Genomic DNA, 22,058 nt, shown 5'->3' with positions numbered 1-22,058 from the left:
TGCCAGATGAGACGAGGCGGCTCCCTCGAAAGGTTGCCTGGAGCAGCGAGGTGGCTGTCTTGGGCTTTGTGTGCAGCTCAGGCCTCCCACCTTGGTGACGTTGTACTCCTGTGTCCCGCCTGTCTTGGCCCCCCAGGCCTGACGCTCCACGGTCCTGCTTTCTCATCTCAGTCCTCTAGCACTTTCCCCTGGGCTTCCTGGGACTGTCTCTGAAGCTTATGAGGAGTTGACAACACTGCAGCGTCCTGACAGTTTGGACACGCTGAACGCTCCTTCTGAGGCCTCGCTGTGCAGCTGTTTAGCCTTGCTTTGGAAAATGTTCGGTGTTTCTGCCGGTTGGGTTCTCTCTTCTACACCAGTCTTGTCTAGAAGTCCATATTTGTCCTGCCCTGCGTATTGTTTGTCTTCTTGCCACCAGGCAGCAGCCTCTAGGAGGCAAGGCCCACCAGCATCGTCCTTCGCACTCTCATCCAGGGAGTGTTGCTCTTCCCGTGTTCGCACAGCGGTGCAGACTGAAGTCATAAATCCAGCACAGTTAACACTGAAACTTAAGATGTAACTAAGTACAACCATATCTTTTAAAAATAGATTTGATTGCAAGATTACCCCAGGCCCTCTAGTATTGGAGGAGAGGGGAATATGATAAAATTCAACTGAGTTCATGTTTTTCATAGTCTTGGAAATCTCTGTGAACTATAACACGGAAGTAGGTGAATGTGAATCTCAGCATACCTGTTCCTTACCAGATCCTTGAGTCAGTTAAAGCAGTGGCTCTTGAACTTTGCAGAGTACAAACTGATTCAGCAAGGCAGGAAATTCCACACGTCCTGCGCACTGCCCCCAGCCATTTACGACCCTTGTGTGGGCACCCTCTTCGGGCATATTCCATTCTGGGTTGGTCAGAGATACTGGCAGTATCTCTGCTTTTAGTGGGGTTTTCCTACAGTGAAAGGTAACTATTACTCAGATTCTTTATCACATCTGTATTTTGATCCATGTCTGTCCTCCACTCAGTTAATACATTTGCCACTTAAAGATATTTTGAGCATTAACCAAGCAAACCATATGCTTAATTGAGTGAAGACTTTTTTTTTTTTTTTTTTTGTGGTACGCGGGCCTCTCACTGTTGTGGCCTCTCCCATTGCGGAGCACAGGCTCCGGACGCGCAGGCTCAGCGGCCATGGCTCACGGGACCAGCCGCTCCGCGGCATGTGGGATCTTCCCCGACCGGGGCATGAACCCGTGTCCCCTGCATTAGCAGGCGGACTCTCAACCACTGCGCCACCAGGGAAGCCCCCTTCTCTTCTTTATGTCAGGGTCACTTCAAACTTAGCATGTCTAAATCAAACATAATTCCCTTCCAGAAAACACCTGGCTCTTTTTCAGGGTTCCCTGTCCGAGGATGCTTTTGGTTGCATTGCATATGAACCTGGGCGCTTCGTGGCACGCCCCTCGTGCCCTGCCTCTTCTGAGTCCAGTTCACTGCTTGGTGCTGCCCCGCTTTTCTTGGCCCTGGGAGCACCTCCGTTCCCCTCAGTCTCACCGTGGCTCTGGTGCAGTCCCCTTGCCTGGAGGTTACAGCAGCCTCTTCACGTCTGCTGTAGGCTCTCCTGCTGCTGAACACTTCCCCCTCCCCCCGCGGCAGACAGGTTGATGCTTCACAGTATGAACACTACTGTGTAAGAATCGCAAACGGTGGGCTTCTCAGTGCTCTGGTTTCAGGGCCCCGCCGTGGCCTGCTAGGTCCCCTGTGGTCTGGCCGTCAACCCCCAGGTGTTCGTTTCTCCCTGCAACAAGGCGTTTGCATGCTGCATGCGCTGGTTTTCCTGCCAGGGAAATTTTGGCGTGCTTTTCCACCTTCAGATCCAGATTCAGTCAGATCTTCCTGGAGGAATCCTTCCCTGACTCTCCCAGCTAAGGTAATTACCCTTAAAATTAATATAATATGTCTCGATCACGGTAGTCTTTTAAAGTAGTTGGGCACCTCCTTAATGTGCTACGTAATGAAAGAGTGTCTATCCCTACCCCTTGGGCCCTCAAACTGTCCTTTTGAAGGCTTCTAGTAACATCTTCCTGCTGAGTTCCCACGTGGAGGTGGTGGTTCTAAATGGAACATCAGACCAGCAGCCTATTTGCTAGTATCATTACAGTAGTAAGTCTTACTTGGAGCGTACAGGTTATGCATTATCTGCAGGCCACGTATTTCAAGCTGTATAACCCCAGTATCTCACAACAAACGGCACCCCTGCATGGATGGCAGCGGCGCTCGGTTAGAGGACCGCAGTCCAGGGCGGAGAGCCTTTCGAGGACGGCGGCAGAGGTGAAGATGGTCTTACAGGTGACTGTCGTCGTGTCCTGCACTGCCCGCAGCCTTCCACATGGTCAGAGAGCCATGCCCTGAAGGTTGACCTCTTCCACCCAGAGGGCCCTGTAGAGCCCCATCCTCCCCTGGCAGTGCGGGAGAGTGTAGCGGACACAGTGGAGGGAGGCGTGAGTCGGTCCTGGGCTCTGGGGAGATCAGAGGGAGCTTCTCAGTGAAGGTGGCATTTGACCTTAAGGGAGTGAGGAACAGCTCACCACAGACAAAACCTGGTGCCCTCGGAGTTTATAACCAAGATTTAAGCGTTTAAGGTTATTCTGAAACAGTTGTGTTGAATGAAGGGAAATTGGGAACTGGACAGTGGAAGGGCACAGAAGGTGTGCTAGGCCAGGCTGATGACTCAGGGGAGAGGAGAATAGTGCAAACAAGGCAAAGGCCGGTCACAAGTCGAAAGGAGGCCTAACTGCCTAGATGCCTGTTGTACATTCAGAGGCACTGATTGTCGTGCCCAGTTGCTAAGTTCTGTGTTCCAGTCTAATCACGTCTGCATTCCTAGAACACCAGCACTGTCCTGAGTGCCCTGGAAATGACTGGATGATTCCACAGAAATGGCTTTTGGCCTCCTACATTTTTCTCTCCTTCACTTCCTTGTACCTGCTTTTGGTCCCTGTACCACCTGATCGTGGAGTTTCAAAACATCTCCAGTTTCCATCTTTCTTTGTTGGTGGGACATTTTTGCTACTGTTTGAAGTTACGACTTCAGTTTTAGTTCTGTAGCTTTTAAAACGTTACTCAGTGATGCTTTCTTTTGCCTCTCCCCTGGGCTTAGAACTTGGAAGCCATTTTCATTTTTAACCCAAGCCAGTCTGTCACACCCCGTCCTTTTTCCTCTTTCTTGTAGTAGAATATTTCCTAGATTTGCTAATAACCCTTGGGTCGTTAAAGTGGCCACGCTTCAACTCCCATCCCCAAGGACATGCTGGCCACCCTTAACAACACTAAGTTGTCTCAACCTTCCTGCTTCCCCAGGTGAGATGAGCGGTTAAAATGCTTATTAGCCTGGAGACAGTCAGTAGTGAGCTTGCAAGGGAAGCAGTTGGTGATGAGAGCTTACTACATACATCAAAATGGTCTGTTTGAGCTCAGGCCTCTGGGTAACTAGTCCTCCTTCACGCATTCGTGACCTGTGTTCCCCAGGCCCGTCAGGCAGACCTCCCTTCTGTACCCAGCATGACTTCCTTCCTTCGTTCCACCTCCTGGCTGGGAGGTGCTGTTGAGAGACGTTTTTTTTTAAATTTTTATTTATTTATTTTAACATCTTTATTGGGGTATAATTGCTTTACAATGGTGTGTTAGTTTCTGCTTTATAACAAAGTGAATCAGTTATACCTGTACATATGTTCCCATATCTCTTCCCTCTTGTATCTTCCTCCCTCCCACCCTCCCTATCCCACCCCTCCAGGCGGTCACAAAGCACTGAGCTGATCTCCCTGTGCTATGCGGCTGCTTCCCACTAGCTATCTACCTTACGTTTTGTAGTGTATATATGTCCATGCCTCTCTCTCGCTTTGTCACAGCTCACCCTTCCCCCTCCCCATAGCCTCAAGTCCATTCTCCAGTAGGACTGTGTCTTTATTCCTGTCTTACCCCTAGGTTCTTCACGAGAAACATTTTTTATTCACCTTACAAACATTTTATGGCTGTTTCCTGATACTTCAGAACCCTTGCACAGTGCCTTTTAGCCACTGGAATGAAGTTGTCTTGGTGGTATTATTGGCTGAAAATTCTGATCTCATTCTGACTTTTCTCTTTCCTTCTTAAGCTCCTCTGGGATCGGAATCCAAATTCATATTTGTGTCACCTTTTTCTCTCTCAAACTGTTATTAAAAGAAGTTACCTGTGGGACTTCCCTGGTGGCCCAGTGGTAAAGAATCTGCCTTACAATGCAGGGGACACAGATTCGATCCCTGGTCAGGGAAATAAGATCCCACATGCCCTGGGGCAGCTAAGCCTGCGCACCACAACTACTGAGCTCCTGTGCCTAACTAGAGCCCGCGTGCTGCAAACTACAGAGCCCGCGCACCACGAGAGAAGAGAAAACCATCGCCCCACAACGAGAGAAAGAAAACCCGCGTACCACAACGAGAGAAGAGAAAACCTGCATGACACAACTAGAGAGAAGGCCACACACCACGACGAAGAGCCCACGTGCCACAGCAGAAGATCCTGTGTGCCACCACTAAGACCCAGTGCAGCCAAAAATGAATAAAATAAATAAATAATAAATCTTAAAAAAAAAGTTACCTGTTCTTACCAAAACCCTAACATAATTTTTTGCTAGACATTTCTAACCTCAGACGTCTGCGGTGGCAAAAGTAACACTCCTGCTTGCCCCGCAGCCAGAGGCTGATGATCACAGATGGCCAGAGAGGATTACCAAGCCTTAATCTGGGATACATCTGCCAGAAAAGTTTGTCAAATGCTTTTGTTAATGAAAACGAATGTATAAAGTCTTGATATCTCTTCCAGATATTCCTTGTGTATTAAAAGTGTGAATTGCATTTACAGTTTTTACTACAGGAAATCTCAGGTGTTATGAACCTCCCTGCCTCCCACCAGTGACTCAGCCTCAGTTACCATCTCACCCCGTCTTTGGCTGTGCACGTGGTCTCACCCTGTAGGTTATTTGAAGCATGAAATGCCGTTACGATCTTGGTGATCAACCCAGTGTAGTGGCTGAGATGAAGGCCTTTGTAATCAGTCCTGGGCTCCAATCTTATGTCTGGATATTTTTAGAAATGCAGTGATCACTTATGAGCTTCTGTGTCCTCATCTGTTAACTGGGAATTCAACCCTATGGGCTTGTCCTGAGGATTAAGTAGACGACCTCACGGAGGCCTGGGGTGCAGTTCACTAGCTGGAATTTGCTTCTTGCTGTTCCATGAGCTGTGCCCTTCCACTCTTTAGGTCCTAGTCTGCTTCCTTAGTTTGGAAAGTTAAAAAAAAGAGTCTGCCTACAACAGATGCTACTGTTCAGCTTGACGACCAAACACGGTAATATTATGTGAGTTCAGATGCCTTCCCTGTCTCTCCACGTAACCTTCTTCAAAACTTTATCAGCAGACATCGCTTGCCTCCCTCTCTCGAGCCTTGAAGTCCATCAGTTTGGAGAGCGAGAAGACGGCTGGGTTTCTCTAATGGTCAGGAACAGAGCCCAGACTCTCGGAGGCAGTGGGATGCTGGGTAAAGTTTAGAATGGTACTTCTTTTCTGCTCAGAAGCCTACAGCTTGCGAAGTCTGTGTCCCAGTGTTGCTTCCTTCGCGATGTTATATTTAGACCATGTGTGCAGTAAATCACATTCTAGTAGGTAAAATAGGCAGAGACCATCAGACAACTGAGAAGTACATGGTGGCAATGTTTGACTCTCCTAATGTAAGGAGTACAAATAGAACCCGCTGACCCTCATTTGTGGCTGTCTATCTGATTAACAGTGATTTGTGCCAGTGATAGCTGGGGGTGGCGAAATTGAAATGCTAGTTCATTGCTGGCACGGGTGGAAACGGTTATTCTGGAAACTAATTTGTCAGCGTATTTCAAGGGCCTTTCAAATACTTATACTATTTAGCTGAGTAATAACTCATTTGTGAGTCTGATCAGATTGTATACATGGGTTCATCTCATTATAACTAAAAGCAACCAATTAATAACAAAGGAGTGGGATTATCCATATGCTGATGTATTACCAGCCTTAATAACGTGGGAAGATATTTAATGTAGAACAAAATGGGATGCAAAGTTATGAACAGCATGATCTCAGCCGTTCGAAGGAAAACTGGCAAGACTTATATACCCTGATGCTAATAGTGATTGCTTCTAAGAGATGGAACTGTGTTTGGCCTTTGTCTTTGCTTCATTCTTTTGTACTTTTCTGAATGTTGTACAGTTCAGTACTTTAATGGGGGCAGAAAAGTCAACTGTCTGGTTAGGCTGTAGCTGTTAAAGGCAGGCAGCTTGGAAACACACACCAAGTAAAAATGTTAATGGACTATAGAAAATCAATTGGTTTAACTGTCCCAGCTTTGTTGAACCTTTAGCACTTGTTCAGATATTTCGTGCCATCGTTAGTTTTGTATCAGACACACATGCAAACCAGAACAGCAGTTTTTGACCTCACGTCACTGGTTTTCCAAACCTTGTGTGTGCGCCTCAGTCCCCAGAGGGAGCTTTTTTAAATGCCTACTTCCTGGAGAACCAGGGGAAAGCTGGTATTGCTGAGTGGCAGGGCAGTCAGGTGTTGGGTCTGGGCTTACACACCTGTTAACTCCAGCTCTGCCACTTGATTGCTGTGTGACCTTGGACGTGATGACACCTCGTTCAGTTTCATCCCCTGCGTTTTACACTGTTGTCTTGACGGCTTTGCAGACACTTTGCTCTCACCTCCTTGGCCCTGCATCTCCCTACAGAGCCTCACCTCCACTCGAGCATAGTCAGCGTGTTTCTGATCACCAGGCAAAGTCGTTCCACCTCCACGAACTCAGACTTTGTGGTGGCCTGCTGACCCCCAGCTTCCTCTCTTCCCCTCTCCAGCCCTTTATCCTCGTTGCCCTCCGCTGACCCCTCTCCGTCAGTCCCTTTCTGTCCTCACTGACCCTGCCTAGCCCAGAGCTGGGGACGGTATTTTCCTGATGTTTTTACCTGCTTGGGGCTTCCTTGTTTTGTCTGCCTTTATGGCCAGCTGGCTGCTGTGCTTCAGCAGTGAGGAAGGCGGCAGCTCCAGCTGATGGGGGGAAGTTCTGGCTTTTGATTCATTACACGGGAAACACTGTACGAGGGAAAGAATCGATTCAGCGTATGGAATAGTTCGTGTTCTAAAAAAATGCTTGTTCTTCCAAGGAAGAATGCACCCCAGAGCACACTGATCAAGTTTGGTTTGATAGCAGAAGGAAGGAAGTGTGTTCGGAATATATCTTATTCTAGAAAGGCTTTTAGAGAGCTTCCTGGATTAATGGATGCTATCTAAAATGTTCATTTCCAGGCAACAGGGGTTAGGGACCTCATATAGCTCCTTCTGTTCTCTCTGCCTGCTTCCCTTTCTCCTGTAAAAGTGTAAAAGGGAAGTGGTCTGTGCGTTGAAGAATGGTTTTCCACTTAGAAATTTCTAACTTGGTAGGATTTTTAAAAGTAATTTCAGTCTTCAAAAATTCATGAAGATGGTGGTGGAAATGGATAACAGAAAGCAGAGACTGCCAGTGAAGGTTCTAAAGCCACTGCTTCTTGTGGCAAAAGTTGTGTTCAAGGTTTCGTTTGGTTTTATTTTTTTCTTAGCTCTTTGCTAGAAACAAGTGCCCCATTCTTGGTCCTGGAGAACATTAAGTACAAAAACATAGCTCTTAGCTTCTGCCAGTTTGAAGCCGTCAGCGTCCTGGTGAAGCCAGCCGGGGGTTTCCTCCGGGCTGGCGCCCTGTTTGCAAAAGCCCGACTGTTCACAGGCACCGGGCAAAGAGGAAAGTCTGCCTTTAGGTGCACCTCATGGCGAACAGGAATATTCTTGCAAGCAGAAAATTTACCTGAAAAATCAACAGGTGAACATTGTCCTCCAAAATGGAAATAGCTTTTTGAGTTTAAAAGAAATGCGCTCTTCACATGAATATAAAGAAAACGAAATCATTTGGAATCCCACCACCCAGGAAAAACCTGCCAATCTTGTATGTATTCCTTTCAGCTTCATACGTAGCCATTCTTACACTTACATCTTTACTCCTGTGGGAATCTGTTGTGGAAGATGAGGTTTAAGGATGTTAATTCTGGTTCTCACCACTTGGTAAATTGTTCATCCTTTTGCTGCTAAATTTTGTAACGCTGGACCTGCCGAAATTGTTCCTTTCTGGACCCTCTTCCGTTTATTCCAGCCCATGGTGTTCATACTGTATTTTTGTAACATACTTTCCAAGACTGTTAGGCAAATCCCTGTCATTACTCTTTTTTTGAGAGGAATGGGAGGGACTCTTGTGCATTTATTTTTATGAATAAAGTTATAATTACTTCATCAAATTCCAAAAAAAACCCCTTGGAATTGTTTAAATAGGGAAGAATTCGTATCTTTACATTAAGGCTTCCTATTGGAGGTATCTCTTCATTTATTCAGATTTTCTTTGTCTCAGTAAAATTGTCATTTTTCTCATTTAGATGCTATATGCTGTTAATCACTGCAACAGTGGTTGCAGTGTAAATTTGGAAAATCCTTCAGGAAAGTGAATTAGCAAAAGTTATGGAAGTGTTTATACTTTTGACTCAGTTACCCCATTCCTAAACAGTACCCGTGGGTTAAGGTGGACAAAACCCTTTCCCGTGAGTGAGAATTTGCCCTTTGTTTAACTTTCTAGCTGTTTCCCTGGGAACCCCACTAAAGGCAGCGCGGTTTGTGATAAAATGTCTCCTGGTTGGTGATTGCATCTGACAGATGGGGAGTGGCTGTGAGTACCTGATGGGCCCCAGGCCCACTGGAGCACAGTGGCTCTCGCGCTGGACGTGTCCCTCGTGGGGAGCCCCCCAGGAATGAGGGCTCAGAGTCAGGGTGGTGAGTCCAGGCCGCCTCCCTATGCCTGAGCTGTCTGCGGTGTGGGCTGTCGCGAGGACAGCCAGCGATCCGTGTTCCTCAGGGCCGGCGTGGCCTGTGATAGTCACGTGAGTTTGAGCCTAAGAGACCTCCCCAGGGGCATTGCTGCGGCCCAGGAAAATGACCCCACAAATGGAAGTTCAGAGCTGTTTCTTATGGCGTTGTTTTTCCCAGATTTTTGATATATTAAACAAAAGGTAGGAATGGCTTTTTAAATGCTTAATTCACTCAAAGAAATATTAGACACTGAGACTCATGGAAGCAAGTACTGGAAAACAAGGCTAAATAGTAACATGGGAGAGACAGAATACCGGGTTGTGTGTGGGGCTGGGTGAGCTCTGATGGGGACTTGGGACTTCCTGGCTGTGCCCTCCGCTGTGTTCTGGAGGTTCTGTGACTGGGTGTGCAGGTGAGGAAAGACGCTCAGGCGTCGTGCTCTGCTGCCCAGGAGGGTCAAGGTGGCCGCATGGGCCCACCTGCCACCGCTGTGAGCAGAAGCCTGAGAGGACACAAACGTGAGGTCTGTCGGGTGGGAACAGGATGGGTGAAGTGTGTTTCTTACTTCCTTCTAATATTATGAAATAATACTGGATGCACCGTGAGCCTTACTAAACCAGGTCGTGGAAATCCTTTTCCCATTCTCAAAATCAGTGACTTAAACATTCTTTAAGAATTTCTTTGCAAAGCTCACCTTCTTTTCATACCTTTCCTTAATTTGCCCTTTGGATTTGAAACTTGTCCCAACTGTCATAATCTGATCTCTAGCCCAAAATATGGTACCAGACCTTGGGGTGAGACTCTTAGGTTAAACTTTGGTCAAGGTAGTCCCTAGGGAGGAAGGTAGGGCTGTGGGTCTCGTGGGTGATCATGGGTGATTGGGGGTGTGTACCTCTAACTGCAGAGAGAAAAAACCAACACCAACCCTAGATCTGATGGATGACTACAGGAAACAGGCAGAACTCGGGCTTGTCTTATGCCGCCCCCAGCTAGCACTGGTGGGCGCCTCATAGACAGAAGCTATGTCTGTGTCTCCAGAGACTGCACAGACACGAGGCTTTGGGCTGAGACAGCTTGCCCCAGGCTAGGTCGTGGTGCCTGCTAACTGCCTCTGCTTTGACTCTCGTCCCCACACCATTTCTGAAGCTGTGGAAGACACCACTTTCAGGCGCGTAGGGCTCGCCACCTAATCCTGCCCTGTGGGCACTAGCTCCGTTCTGATACTTTCCTTCAGTTTCCTTGTGATGCCACCAGCTGAAAGGGAACAGTTGACAGCCAGGCATCTGGAAGCCGAGGCGTGGAGCTGAGTTACCGCCTGGGCTCTGCGACTTACTGCTTCTCTCGCCTGGGCCTGCGACTTACTGCTTCTCTCGCCTGGGCCTGCGACTTACTGCTTCTCTTGCTGCCTTCTGGACTCTGTTCTGCTGTTTATTCATCTCGGTATTTGGCACACATGAAAATCATAGCACCAACATTTACTAACCACTTACTATATCCTAGTCAGTGTCCTGAGCATTTTTCTCATCCAGGCCTCACATCACCCATGGGATGTATGCCAACAGGTTAAATGACTTGCCCCGGGTTACACAGCTGGAAAGTGGCAACGCCAGAGGAGCATGGGATCGGGATTTGCATGCTTAAGTCACCCCCACCGTAGGTAGGCAGTGCGGTCATCCTCACCTTCAGGAAGCCAGGTGGATAAAGGTGAAACTAAAGGTAGCTTTTTTCAGACCCAGTCTTGACTGTCTTGTCTTCCCAAACTATGGAAAAATAACAGGCTTTATTTAACCCACATCCTTACCTACTTTGCTTAAGTATAAACACTTAATTTCCCCCAGCTCCAGTGAAGGTAGGAGTCGGATATTGCCCCGTGACTGTTAGTGGTAGTCTCCTGCCGTGGCTGTTTCAGCGTCTCCCGAGGACAATGGCCAAGGCTAGAGGTTCTCAGAAGGCATGGGTGTCATTTCTGAGGCTCACGTGCAATCATAAATTCCTGATTCTAGAGGCGGTTGCAGCTCTCCTGGGGATCAGCTGCCTGAGGAGTGCTCCTCTGGTAGTTTCAGTTAAGTCACGGACATCGGAGGCCAGAATTTAGGACTCCTGCTTTCTTGAAAGTTGTTCATCTTCTGAAAGTTACTGGCTCAGGCCCTGAGGACTGAGGGGCAATTAAGACAGGAGGTCGGTCTCAATAAGTAAATTGACCACGCGGTCACGTGGTGGCAGAGAGTTGAGCACAGATCGTATTGTCTGGTCGAGGCTGTGGAAGGCTACCCGAAAGGCTTTCTGGGGAAAGGTGGTCTCAAGAGCTGCGAAGTCAAATATTAATTTGTGCACTAACCCGATATTTGATAATTCTCTACTTGGCACTGGAGAATAAAACCGTGGGGAATAAAACTGTTTTCACAGAAATTATTAGGAAAGGGAGAAGAGAAATGAATATAATACATTAAAATGTCAAGTACAGTTTATCCTCGAACAGCACGAATGATGCGACCCTGCTCGGTTGATACTGTGGCTGCAGGACCGCGGATGCGGCGCCGCGGATGCGGAGGGCCGACTGTTAAGTTATAAGCGATTTCCAACTGAGTGGAGGGTCAGTGCCCCTAACCCTTGAGATGTTCAAGAGTCAACTGTAGTGGTAAGTACTCTGAAGGAAAAATAAGGCAGAGTAAAGGATAGACGGCAAACGGGGAGAGGGTGTTCCGCTTTCCTTCAGATCAAGTGGTTGCCTCCGAGGAGTGATGTTTGAGCAGAGACCTGCCTGAAGCAGGACCCAGCTGTTGAGTAAATGGAGCATTGATCCAGCATCCAAGTGGGAGAATCATTCCTTCAGACTCCTCCCAGGGGCGGGATGGCCCTGACACACCATGTGGCCGAGCTCTTGGGTCCAGAGTTCCAGTACTGATACTGTGTTCCGTCGAAGGCCCTGGACGGCGGGGAGCCACTTGCAGAAGAGCTCAGGCGCAGTGCTCTTGGGGCTGCCGAGGAGTTTTGTGCCCAGGGAGGTGGTCCCCCTGGGTGTTCCCATCCTACTTAACGTGCGTTCTCCTCTCTTCCAGCTTGAAGGATGACCTCGAGGAAGAAAGTGCTACTGAAGGTTATCATCCTGGGAGATTCTGGGTAAGTGTCCCTCCTAAATTTGAGCCAGCACACTGACCTGGGTTTAAATTTCACCCGCTTGGAGCTCATGCCCTCTGTGCTGACATTTGCTGCTTCCGTCTCTAATAGCCGTGGCATTAGGGCCCTACGTTTCCGTGCTCTTGGGAGCACAGCAAAAATCGGAATGACCCCTAGTCAGGTAGTCCTTTGTTCCCCAATTTGGGGCATGATTTAGGGAAAAGGGTGGCTGTTTGAACTCAATTAATGATAGTTTCATGGGGGCTTCCCTGGTGGCGCAGTGGTTAAGAGCCCGCCTGCCAGTGTAGGGGACACGGGTTCGAGCCCTCCCTGTGGCTCCGGGAAGATCCCACATGCCGCGGAGCAACTAAGCCCACGAGCCACAACTGCTGAAGCCTGCGTGCCTAGAGCCTGTGCTCCGCAACAAGAGAAGCCACTGCAATGAGAAGCCTGTGCACCATGAGGAAGAGTAGCCCCCACTTGCCACAACTAGAGAAAGCCTGCGTGCAGCAGTGAAGGCCCAACGTGGCCATAAATAAACAAGCAAACAAAGAAATTTACTTAAAAAAAAAGAATCCGCTTGCCAACGTATGGGACCACGGGTTCGATCCCTGGTCTGGGAGGATCCCACATGCCGTGGAGCAACTAAGCCCGTGTGTCACAACTACTGAGCCTGCGTTCTAGAGCCTGCGAGCCACAACTACTGAAGCCCATGTGCCTAGAGCCCATGCTCCACAGCAAGAGAAGCCACTGCAATGAGAAGCCCGCGCGCTGCAACGAAGAGTAGCCTCTGCTCACCGCAACTAGAGAAAGCCTGCGTGCAGCAAAGAAGACCCAACACAGCCAAAAACAAAGAAAGAAAATATATTTTTAAAAAATTCATGGAATCCCTTTCCCAAGCTGGTTAGACTAGGGAGCGCTGTTTATGTAGGCTTGTTGCCGTTGGCGCCGTGTCCACGAGATGGAGGTTTGGGGTGCACTGTGCAGCACACGCAGACCCCCGAGACACTGCGGGCTTGGTTCTGGACTGCTGCGACGAAGTGCATATCGAAGTGAAGGGAGTCACGTGAACTTTTTGGTTTCTCAGGGCATCTAAAAGTTAATGTTTGAACTATACTGTACAATTAAGTGTACAATAGCCTTATGTCTAAAAACAGTGTACAAACCTCAATTTAAATGCTTTTATGGCTAGAAAATGCCAACCATCATCTTAGCCTTCAGGGAGTCGTAATATTTTTGCAGTAGTAACATCAAACTCACTGATCGTCATAACAAATATACTAATGAAGAAGTTTGAACTATTGCGAGAACTAACAAAATGTGACACAGACATGAAGTGAGCAAATGCCACTGGAAAAATGGCACTGATAGACTAGCTTGACACAGGGCTGCCACAGACCTTCAGTCTGTGAGAAGCGTAGTTTGCACAGAGCGCATTCAAGTGGGGTATGCCTGCATCCTCCTCCTGCTGTGCCTGAGTCAGTAGAGCCTGGGACTGGAGAACTGTGTTCGGGTCTTAGATCTGCCGCTACTGCGTAACTAGCTAGTTCTTTCATCACTGTGAAGATTCAGGGGGTTACGGGGGGAGCTTTTCAGACTTGGCATCTGAAGTGACCCATGAAAACTTAGACCAGAGGCTACATATTTTTAAAAACAATATGATAATTGCAGGTGCACGTCCTTCTTCCAAAGTTCTTTTCAAAAGGCAGTGATTTTTCTACCGTGGCTGGCTTTTTTAATCACCCGAGGAGCCTTTTAACAATTAGCATTTGCCCAGACCAGTGGGTAGGACCTGGTTGGCAGTGCTTAAATAGACGCGCACTCATCTGTCCCCCCTCCTCTCTCCCTGTCCCCGCTTCCGCTCACATACATTCTCCTGGTGCCTCTGGTATGCTGTCAGGATTGAAAGTACTGCTTTTAGCCTGTGTTACCCAAACTTGCCTGATTACACATTTCCTGTCTTTTCCCCCTGGAAATTCTGGTGCACGTGACCAGGTGAACACTGCCTTGGGCTGTTTGTATTTCCAGGTCCCCTCTGCATGTGAAATGCATGTGTTCCTTTGTGAAAAGGAAGGTATTACTGGCTGTGAGGAAGGCTTGCGTTGTCTTTGGCCTGTCCTAACTACCTCATCACCAAAAAAAAATCACACATTGTCTCTTGCTGAGTTTTCTTACTGGAAAATACCTCTGGAGGAGCATACTTTGAGGTGGATTCTGGTTTGGTGGAATACTGGTGCTTTTTTCCGCTTCAGATTTTAAACTTGGAAGCGGCAGATTGGTTAACTGGCGTAAATGTCTGCTCGGAGCCAGTGGCTTCCTCTGGCTGTTTGCTTGGACTGAACAGCAACCACTAAATGGAGACACACCCAAGGCGGCAGAGATATTTTTGGACTAGTGGAGCGATCTTATTGCTGGGGCTTCTTTTAGAAGGAGAGAAATAACACTAGGCTCTACCAACTACACCAGAACCTCGAAGCAGCTTTTCCAGATCTGGCCTGCGTCTGTACCCTGTGTTTTTGTCCCAGGAGAAAGCATGTCGTCAGGCGAGTGAACTGGGAAGTTTTCCTCCTCTGATGGGGGTGGGCAGGTTCCTTCCGAGCTGCAGGTGTCAGAGTCAGTTTTCAGTGCCTTCCTAGTTGACTTACACTTGTGGTTTTTCTCCAATTTCAGAGTCGGTAAGACATCACTCATGAACCAGTATGTGAACAAGAAATTCAGTAATCAGTACAAAGCCACAATAGGAGCAGACTTCCTGACAAAGGAGGTGATGGTGGATGACAGACTAGTTACGATGCAGGTAAGCGCACGCCTCACCTTGGCCAGCCAAGCCTTGGTCATTCCGTCTTCACCCGTCTTTCATGCCCAGGCATCTTCCCCTCCCTGTTCTTTAGATCTCACTATTATATTCATGGATAATTGGCTTATAGATAGGATTGCCATATAAAATGCAAGACATCAAGTATGTCCCAAGTACTGTGTGAGACGTACTAAAAATTTTTCATTTTTTTCCAGAGTTCAAATTTAACTGGACTTCCTGGTTTTCATTGTCTTTTTGCTGTAAATTTGGTAACCTACAGGTTCTTGTCTTATGTCTCCAAAATGTGTAACTTGTCTCTTTCCTAATACCCTCGCCTAGTTCTTCAGGCCAAAAAAATCGTCGTGTCTCTCCTAGGTTCTTACAGCAGCTGTTAAATTAGTTTTCCTGTTTTTCTGGCTTCTTATAATCTGTCCTATCTGTAGCCCTTAAAGTTGTGTTTCTATTAAGCCAATCTGGTTTTTCACGTATCAGCTTAATCTGATTTCAAGGGCTTCCCTTTCAACAGTTAGGATAAAAACAGATTCCTTCACATGGCTCTTTAAAAGCCTTCACATTCTGGCTACAAACTATTCTTCACTTTTTCATCTCCTGCCAGTCCTTCCGAATCATGTGCTGCTCTTACAAAGCTGTGGTTGAACGTGTCTCTGCTTGCTAGGCCCTTTGGTCACAGCTGCACCCATCCTGAAGTCGCCAACTTTCAGCCCAGATGTTGTCTTTGGAAGCTCCCACCTCCACACCAGTTGTTCCTTACTTTCTCTGCTAAATGATGTCCTGGGGAGACTGAGACATGGGGGTCCTAGCGAGCACCGGGCTCGCTGAAATGTTTGGATGGTACAGGTTGCAGATAGTTTTTACATGTGTTGACCTCAAGCTGTCACATGCTCCCAGGGGAACTCAGACCTCCAGGATGGGGCTAATGTGGCTCCCCCATACCGCAAGCATACACACAGAGGTGCTCAGTGTACAGCTGGAGGTGGGCGAGACAGGTCAAGGGGATTAAGAGGTACAAACATCCAGTCATACAATAAATAAGTCCTGGGGAGGTAATGTATCGTCGGCAGGATCGTAATAACTCTGTGTGATGACAGATGGTAGCTAGACATTGTGGTGGTCCTTTTGTAACTTACAAAAATAAAAAAAAAATCACAGTGTCCGTACACCTGAAACTAATATAATACTGTACATCAGTTATACTTTAATAGTAAGCGTGTGTGTGTATAAAACTAAAGTTTGAATAGGCCAAGCTTGAGAGAAAAGGAAATTACCAGATAACAGGAAAGAAGAGAGAACTGAAAGCTCATCATAAGCTCAGGGGCTCCTGCCATGGGGATCTGTGAATTTATAACGGGGACTTGAGTTCTGTCTGTCATCAAGGACAAGAGGCGTGAACTGCACAAGATGCGGGCCCAGAACCCCCCTGCACACATAGACACACACTCATTAGGACCTTGGAAAGATGGGAAAACAGGACCCAAAACCTCAGCCCACGCAAGTGGCAAAGCTGGCATGTGCGGTGCAGGCTGGGGCTTTGCTACTTGCTTCCTGGTTGCAGACTCCCAGTCCCACTGTGCCCGTGTGTGGATTCTCAGTTTCTGCTCTGCCAGGCACAGAGAGTTTAGTCTGGAGGATCTGACATTAACCCTCTGTCACTCCTGGCAAATACAAAGATAAGACCACCCTATAGGGACAGAGGATGAGCTCAAGGGGGAATAATGGCCTGCAGAAAATGCTCACAGTGACTAGAGATTTCTTGGAATGGAAACCATAAATGAAAAGGGGCACTATAAAAAACGAGGATATGGGAAGCTTAGAACTTCAAGAAGTGAAAAAACAGTCACTGAAATCAACTGAGCAGTTAAACCTCAGATTAAACATAGCTGAAGAAAACAGTAAACTTCAAGATTAAGCTGAGCAAATTACCTCAAGAGTAAACTCGGAACTGGAGTGCCAAAAATCAGAATCCTAAAAGCAACTGGAGAGAGAAGACAGCTTACAGATAAAGGAACAGCAGTTAGATAAGTTCTCGGCTGCAACAGAAAGCAGAAGGGAAATGGGATGTCTTCAGGGTGCCGGGTCAAACGCCACCTGAAGATTTCCCGTGTCGCGTAGCAGGAGAAGCAGATGGAGAGCCACGCTGTGGTTCTGACAGCCGGGTGGGCTGATGAGAAGCGAGACTCTGTCCCTCCTGGCTCAGGGGCCATTCTGATAGAGCCCCACAGGTCCCACGAGCTCAGATCTTGGAGTTTCCCGGAGTCGACCCCATCTGGAGAACCCAGGGCACCAAAGCAGAGTCTGGAAAGGGTGGGAGGAAAGAACATGGTCCTCAGGTTGAAACAAAAGGCTGGCCCTTGTGCTCCTGCAGCCAGTTTAAAAGACTAGAATTAAATGAAAACCGTCGTCTCCGGACAAAGGCGTCATCATGTTGGATCTTGAGGAATCCTCCCCTGTTTTTCACGGGCCTTCAGCACTTGCAAAAATAGATAATTCAGATTAAGACAGCAAGGCAAGAACCAGTGGAAACCCCCCTGGCCATTCAGAGTGGTCTTTGTATTTAAAGAAACCAGGCAATCTTGTGTCTCTGTGGAGAAGAAACTAAGCAGGTGGTGTAGGTCAGTAGAACTTCTAAAAATGAAATGCAATAACCACAGTTTGGAAATACAGAGAGTGTTTTTAGCAACAGATAGGATACACCACAAGAGGGCTGAAAGGAAGAAAAATGGTGGGAAATGGGGAAAAGAGGTAAAAACAGGATTCAGTGAGTAGGTCGCTCGCACTTAATTTTAATTAGTCTCAGCCGAGCGAATAGGTGAAAGTTATTTGCTGAGGATTTCTCAGAACTGATGTGGCACCAGATCCACAGATTCAGGAGGAACACAGAAGTCTAGAGGAACCATATGGAAAAAATTCCTTTAAGACAAACTTGAAGGCAGCCAGAGGAAACAGAACGACCTGGAGGAGCAGTGAGGCTGCCAGTGGGACTGGCAGGCTGTGGCATGTGAGCCGGGGCTGTCAGCAGGGTGTTCTGAGCCCTGGAAATGCCCGCCTCCAAGAAGGAAAGCGAGCGCCTCCTTAGGCTCGGGCAGAAATCCTAAGAGACGCACTTCAGGCGGAAGTGGAAAGGTCTGAGATAAGATAAACTTAATTGTATTGCATGCATCTGTTTTTAGAATTATGACCCTAATAGTAAGAGTATGTAGCTTCAAACCAGTACAAGGAAACCGGGATTGGAACTGTGTAATTTAATGTGTGGGGAAAGATGAGTGACCGTGTGCATTTTTAAAATTTCTTACGTTGCTCAGGAAGAAGCTAGAAATCAATCGGTATTAAACATTATTAGATGGAGTCAAGTGTGCGTGAAAAACCTAAAGGTAACTTACGAAGCCATAGTAATGTAAACAGTATGACATTGTCACAGAGATCCACAGATCAAGGGGACGGAGGGCACAGAAACAGGCACACCTAGCTGACACTGGGTAGGCAGAGGAGGCTTTGCAGAATGGGGAAAGGACAAGTCAGAGGACAAGTCGTACTGTAAACAGGCCTCTGGGCCGGCGGCTTTCCATTTGCTGAGGAGTAGCCAGAGTGTTCAAGACCTGAATGGAAAAAGCACGAAATGAAAACCTGTAAAATGAAAATACAGGTTCTTTTGGGTTTTCTTAACTTTAGGCATTTAAAATAGAGAAAGCACAAATCATAAAAGGTTAAAGATTGATAGTAGACCACAGTAAACATCTGAATAACAAGATTCTAAGTAACAAACTACAGACTGGGAGAAACTGTTAATAATGCCTAATAGTATCCATTCGGCAGAATGACCTAGTGGGTAACAGGCAACTCTCAGGAGAAACCACGTCCTGTGGCCTGACGTCAGGGAATTGCAAATTTAAAAGGCTGACAAAATCGAGTTTTGGCTACAAGTAGATAGAATATTCTCAAACCGATGGTGGGAACATATCCGTGCAGCCTTTCAAATGGAGACTTTTGTTGGCTCTCCAGCGTCACACACACACATCCCTGACAAGCAGCCAGTCTGCATCTGGGTTCAGAGCCTAGGAAACTGGGGGCCCGACGACAAGTGAGGAAGAATGCTCACTGCAGCCTCTGTGCAGTCACGAAACGCTACGGATAATGTAGAGGCCCAGGGGGTCAGCGGTGGTGGTTTAAGGCACCGGATACTGTACAGCTGTTAGCATCTGGAGGAAACGACAAAAGAGGCAGAGGATCTTGCACATGATATATGGAATCATGTTACGGACACTGTCTGTGTGACACAGGTCTCGGGCCGCTTACTTCTAAGGGGGGAAGGGAATGGAAGGAAGGCTGTGAGGAAGGGCTGACTCTCTTCCTGAAGAACTGATGTAGAAACAGCAGTGTTGATAGTTGTCACCTTGGAGTTCTGGGTAGATAGATATATTGGGTGTATTTTGAAGGTAGAAAATAAAGTATTTCAGTTAAAATATTACAAATTTTGAAAGATCATAGCCACAAGACTGTACTTTTGTAAGTGTTAAGTTAAATTAATTTTGGAAACTTGCTGAGAATAACCCCCAGTTTTTCAACTTTTCTTTTTAATTCCTTACTTTGCCTTCTCAGTATCTGAGTTCCAAATACCCATTTGGTTCCACCAAGAGTCATAAAGTTCCGGTGTAATTCTGCTCTTGGGATCCTGTCCTAAAGAAGCAATCTGAAACACAGGAAAGACTCTCTGTGTTAAAGCTCATTACTGAGTTACTTATAATTATGGGAAATTGGCAGCAATATATTTTTTTAAGCAATATTTTTTTAAAATGAGTGAAGTGGTTTGCTGAGTGTTGGGCAGAGTAAGGATGTGCGCTCTCGCCGGGGAGGGTGCTGTGTGTTTTGTGGGGCGGAGAGGAGTGGCCTGTGCACTGAGATTCCAGCTGCGTGAGTGACCCTGCAACGCGGGCACCTAGAGAAAGATGTGTGCTCGTGAAGACCTCTGGGTGGGAGGACACCAAGAGTTTCGGGGCATTTTTTGGCTTTTGCTTTACTTATCCAGATATTTACATAGTGACAATGTTATTTCTCTAATGGGAATTTTGTTGTTGTTGTCCAAGCCTATATTTGTTTATAATTTTTTTTTTTCCTGTGTTTCTCTTTATAGAAGTAGTTGTCAGTTTTTACCTGCTGTGACAGAGTTCTCGATTCTCCCTCCACCTTGGTCTTCTTTTATGGGAAAAGGCTCTTTTCTCCACTCAGGGACACGCATTCAGGGTAGGACGTCGGACAGCAGGAGAGCACAGAGGTGACCCTCACAGGGTCCGGCTGCTGCCGCGCTGTCCACAGAGACCGTTTGTCCGCACGTGTGCTCTGCTGCTCACGTGGGGCGGGGCGGTGCCCTTCCCTGCCCACTGAGAGCAGCCACAGTCTTCGGCTTTGTTTCTTTCATTGCCCTTCAGCCTTACCATCACTTCTTCTGGTTCCCAGTGGCTGCTTCCTTCCACGTAGTGTGAGCACTGCTAGGCCCCGCGTGGACATTACCACAGCCTCCTGACTCCACGCCTGCAGGCACGCTGAACCCCCGTGGCCACTAGGACGTGTCCTTTTCAGGAAGGTTCTTCCCAGAGTGCTTGGAGCACGCGTGGGCTCGAGGTTCCCGGGGGGTGGGGGGTGGGCAGGGGTAGGCTGCCGTGGTCGGGCCCCTTGTGGCCAGAGCTGTGACCCGGAGTCTGTGTGCTGGTTGTGGAGGGCCCCATACGTCGGAAGAGAGGGCTGCGTGGGCCCTGCAGAGCTGCCTTCCTTGGAGGGTAACCTCTGGGCTGGGGTGGGCACTCTTTGCCCCGCACTGATGGGCGACCACAACAGCCCCCTTCCGCGTGCACTGTCCTTGGCCTGTCTGTGAGCCAGAGTTTAGCCTGTGTAGTTGCACTGCTTTATGGGAACTTCTTCAAGGGGTTCTAATGCTGCCGTTTCCAGCTGTAGATATTTCCAGACAATATTTAAGTCCTGGCCCTGCTCTGTCTGCCATGATGTTGTTTGAGCCCGTCCCCAAGGGAAAACCAGCCTTCAGCATTTGCATGTTACGTTTCAGGGCTCCTTTTGGAGAACATTCTCGGCGGTTCTGTGGGGTTTAGAACATCATGAGTTGGGTAGTATTAAAGAAATGCAAATCCCATGATACTGCCCTGTTCTGCTGCGTCATCCTTCTGTGTATTCACTCACTGCGCAAGCATCCTGTGCGCTTCCTGTGCAGTGAGGCTCTTCCTACCTGAACTGGAAGCTGTCTGTGGCCGCGCTGGAGTTGGCGTGTCCCCGAGTGCTGTGGGCTGCCTGGGAGGAGCTTCGGGGAGGAGCTCAGCCCTGCTTCTGCAGAAGCTGCTTCTGCAGAAGCCGCTTCTGGAGATGAAACTGTCGTGGCTCAGTCCACACTCCGTGTTGGTCTAAGTCGCAGGCCTTCGGTTCACTGGCTGGTGGTTTGGACATAAGGTTGAAATTTTGGGGGGTTATGAGGATTTTCCAGATTCTCATGTTGCTCTGAAGCTAAGTGGTTTCCTGCAGACAGTGGAGCCAAGAGGTGAAGACTCCTGTCAGCTGAAAGTAACTGCGAACCGCTTTGGACCCCGGCACCGTGGCTCGCCGCGGGTGTGCGGCCATTCTGGGGAACACTAGTCCTCTCCAGGCAAACCGGGGGCCCTGTTGGGATCTGGGGCGTTGAGGAACTGCATCCTTGCTCTTGGACCTGGTGTGGCAGTGAATGGTGGGAAGTTCTTTGAGCTGAGCGCCTGGTGGTCCATTGATGAGAAGCGACTTCGATCTGTCTTCCTTGGTGTATTCTCACATTGCTTGTCCCTTTATTCCTCTCCCCCTGTCTCCTTCCCACCCCTCCCCCTTTTCTGGTACTTTTGTTTCCTTTGTCTCTTAATTAAGGTATAATATAACTAAAACATACTGGGGTTTTTTTAGGTCAACTTTATGTATACAGTAAAATGCATACATTTAAATGTACAGTTTGGGAGTTCCCTGGTGGTGCCGTGGTTAGGACTCAGTGCTTTCACACTGCCGTGGCCCGGGTTCAGTCCCTGGTTGAGGAACTGAGATCCCGCAAGCCGCGCAGCACGGCCAAAAGTAAAACTGAATGTACAGCCCGATGAATGACCACCTCCCTAGCTTTCCACCAGCCCAGGAAGCCCCAGGGTCCAGAAATCTTACGTTTACATTCAGGTTTTCC

At 47.9% G+C, this 22,058-nt stretch overlaps 1 protein-coding gene across 2 annotated transcripts in view; it reads left to right on the top strand.

Moving 5' to 3' along the window:
* RAB7A (RAB7A, member RAS oncogene family) overlaps positions 1-22,058 on the top strand; it is a 58,993-nt gene that overhangs the window by 30,821 nt on the left and 6,114 nt on the right. For both annotated transcript variants that reach the window (XM_079933901.1, XM_079933902.1), the window contains 2 exons: positions 11,994-12,054; positions 14,722-14,848. In XM_079933901.1, the coding sequence (XP_079790027.1) occupies positions 12,002-12,054; positions 14,722-14,848 (180 nt within the window). In that variant the 5' untranslated portion in view covers positions 11,994-12,001. The remainder of the gene's footprint in view (positions 1-11,993; positions 12,055-14,721; positions 14,849-22,058) is intronic.

Source organism: Stenella coeruleoalba, assembly GCF_951394435.1.
Source record: "Stenella coeruleoalba genome assembly, chromosome: 10".
NCBI classification, from domain to species: Eukaryota; Metazoa; Chordata; class Mammalia; order Artiodactyla; family Delphinidae; genus Stenella; species Stenella coeruleoalba.
Note: the sequence above shows the minus strand (reverse complement) of the source record. Positions and strands in the feature narration are given on the sequence as shown.